Raw genomic sequence first — 2,253 nt, 5'->3', positions numbered from 1 at the left:
ACATTTTTTTCTCCGTTTTGTGAGAGAAATCGCGTCCGAACCGCCCCACGGAACGATACAGGACTGCGTTGGATGGCTTCGACGGTTCAAACAACGTGGCCCGGATGGTTGTGGGAGGTTTACGGGTCCACCTTGGAGATGCCCCGAGTTATTCCGTTGTTTTGGTGGGTTAACTTAATAGATAGCACGATTAAATAGTGTTGACCATATTGATTTATTCCCAGCTAACCAAGCGTTGTTTGGTGGGTTAAGTCCCTAACCTATGGCTTAACCCTGTAACAAATAGTGCATAAGAGTTTGTGGTCTTAACCCCTCTAGTTTGTGGTCTTAACATCTCACTGGTTTATTTTTGCCTCCACCCTTTCCTTATAAACCGACACTTTACTAATGTGCAAAAGATCATGGATCTAACATTTCTAATTTACCCAAATCAATCAATCCGTCACTTCGGCCGATGTAGCCCATGCTTTTGTTAACCCAATGGACACCGCCCATGCCTTACTGATCCTATCGCCGATGGTATCCCTTCACCTCGGGATCTCACATGCCTCCCCTGCCAGTAACACAACAACAAGTTATAATCGTTACAGATTTGTACAATTCTTGGTGAATTAGTACAAGTGCATATACATTATCGACATATAAACAGGTATACACAATTCATGTTCGCTAGAGCTGTGAGTACTTGATATTGTACTACTCCATAGGAGATGGGAGCACTTGGCAAGGAATTGCACATGAGCACGTGGCAATCCAATAAATGTGCCAGGACCGATAACAGCGCAACATTCTCACATGCCCATGTTAATTAGAAAAAAATGTGTTGATGCCGGCACATGGATATATAGAAAACTTGTAACATCCTTTTGGTTGTGTTGTGTATGGGATAGGATGATCGATACTTGGAAGAAATGAACACATAATGGAGGATGCCGTAGTTTTCATTTTTTGCTATGCGGCTTTTCATCAATTTTAAGCACGCTTTGATTCTTTTCTTTTCCTTTGGAAAGAAAGAAGAAGAAGGACACCGTACTGTACGAGAGTTTGGCAACCCTTCAGCCCTTGAGTTTGCTATGCGGTTTTTGCTTGCTTGATGCCCTTCATCCCTTGATGCCTTTCAAAGCATGCAAGGGTTGAAGGGCTTGCATGATGCCCTTCAGCCCTTGCATGCTTTGATTCTTTTCTTCTCTTCTCCTTTGGAAAGAAGAAGAAGAAGGACCTAATGAAAATTTGAATTTACATCTGACTCCTCCCATTTTATACACAGGACCTCCAATGAGACACAAAGAGAGTACTAATGTGATGGAGAGAAAAAACACAAGGGAACGGGAGCATGTTTTCAGGCCAAGAAAGCGTAACCGGTGGAAGACGCCACCAGAATATAAACCCACTACAGTGACTCCACCACCTCTCAAATCCAACCCCGAAAAGATTATTCCTTTCTTCCCTCCGTCCGAATCACTCAGCCGCTGCGCCGGGAAGGTCCATGGCGGCGGCCCTCCGCCGTCGTGAGCTCCTCCTGTCGGAGGTCGCCGCCCTGCTGCTTCTGCTCCTCGCCGGACGCGCGGCGGCCGACGGCGCCGCCTCCCCCGGCTGCTCCAACAAGCTCCAGCCGGTAACCAATCCCCATCCACTCTATCCTCTCCTCCTGCTGTCAGATCTCCCGCTCTGCTCTGCTCCCGGATGCAAAATGTGGGGGTTTTCAGCATACAAGTGTAGATGCAACCCGTCCCTGCCAATTCCTAGATATAATCCAGTCTTTCTAGAGATTCCACTATAGATTAGATTACATACGGAGCAAAATGAGTGAACATATACTTAAATCCGAATGTAGTCTTTATAGTGGAATCTCTAAAAAAAGACTTATATTTAGAAGCGGTGGGAGCAGATAGCATAAAACTTCGCTTCACTCATGCCCAACCTGCCTTTCACGCTAGGTATCCCCTCCCTTTTTCACTTCACAACAACACGAAATGAATTATCAGGATGGTTGGCAGCAGCACAAAACAACTTAAATTTGGCAGCCAGACAGTTATCCCCATTCTACTCTACTCTGCTATATATGCCTGCAACCAATCTCATCTGGAGCTACTTGAACAATAATACTAGTTGTTGCACTCCACCCCACTTAAGCAGCAAGCAAATTAACCAGCTCTGCTCTGCTCTGATCAGGAGCATCCTAAAAGATTGTCACACTTCAGAGTGTGTGTGTGTATGCACATTGTCTGGTCCAAATCTTAAATGGAAGCAACA

At 45.4% G+C, this 2,253-nt stretch overlaps 1 protein-coding gene across 1 annotated transcript in view; it reads left to right on the top strand.

Annotated features, from left to right (window-relative positions):
* Positions 1-1,426: 1,426 nt before the first annotated feature.
* LOC119329301 (signal peptide peptidase-like 2) overlaps positions 1,427-2,253 on the top strand; it is a 9,754-nt gene continuing 8,927 nt past the window's right edge. The window contains exon 1 of the mRNA XM_037602317.1: positions 1,427-1,615. Within this exon, the coding sequence (XP_037458214.1) occupies positions 1,487-1,615 (129 nt within the window). The 5' untranslated portion in view covers positions 1,427-1,486. The remainder of the gene's footprint in view (positions 1,616-2,253) is intronic.

This window comes from Triticum dicoccoides, chromosome 7A (assembly GCF_002162155.2).
Source record: "Triticum dicoccoides isolate Atlit2015 ecotype Zavitan chromosome 7A, WEW_v2.0, whole genome shotgun sequence".
NCBI classification, from domain to species: Eukaryota; Viridiplantae; Streptophyta; class Magnoliopsida; order Poales; family Poaceae; genus Triticum; species Triticum dicoccoides.
Note: the sequence above shows the minus strand (reverse complement) of the source record. Positions and strands in the feature narration are given on the sequence as shown.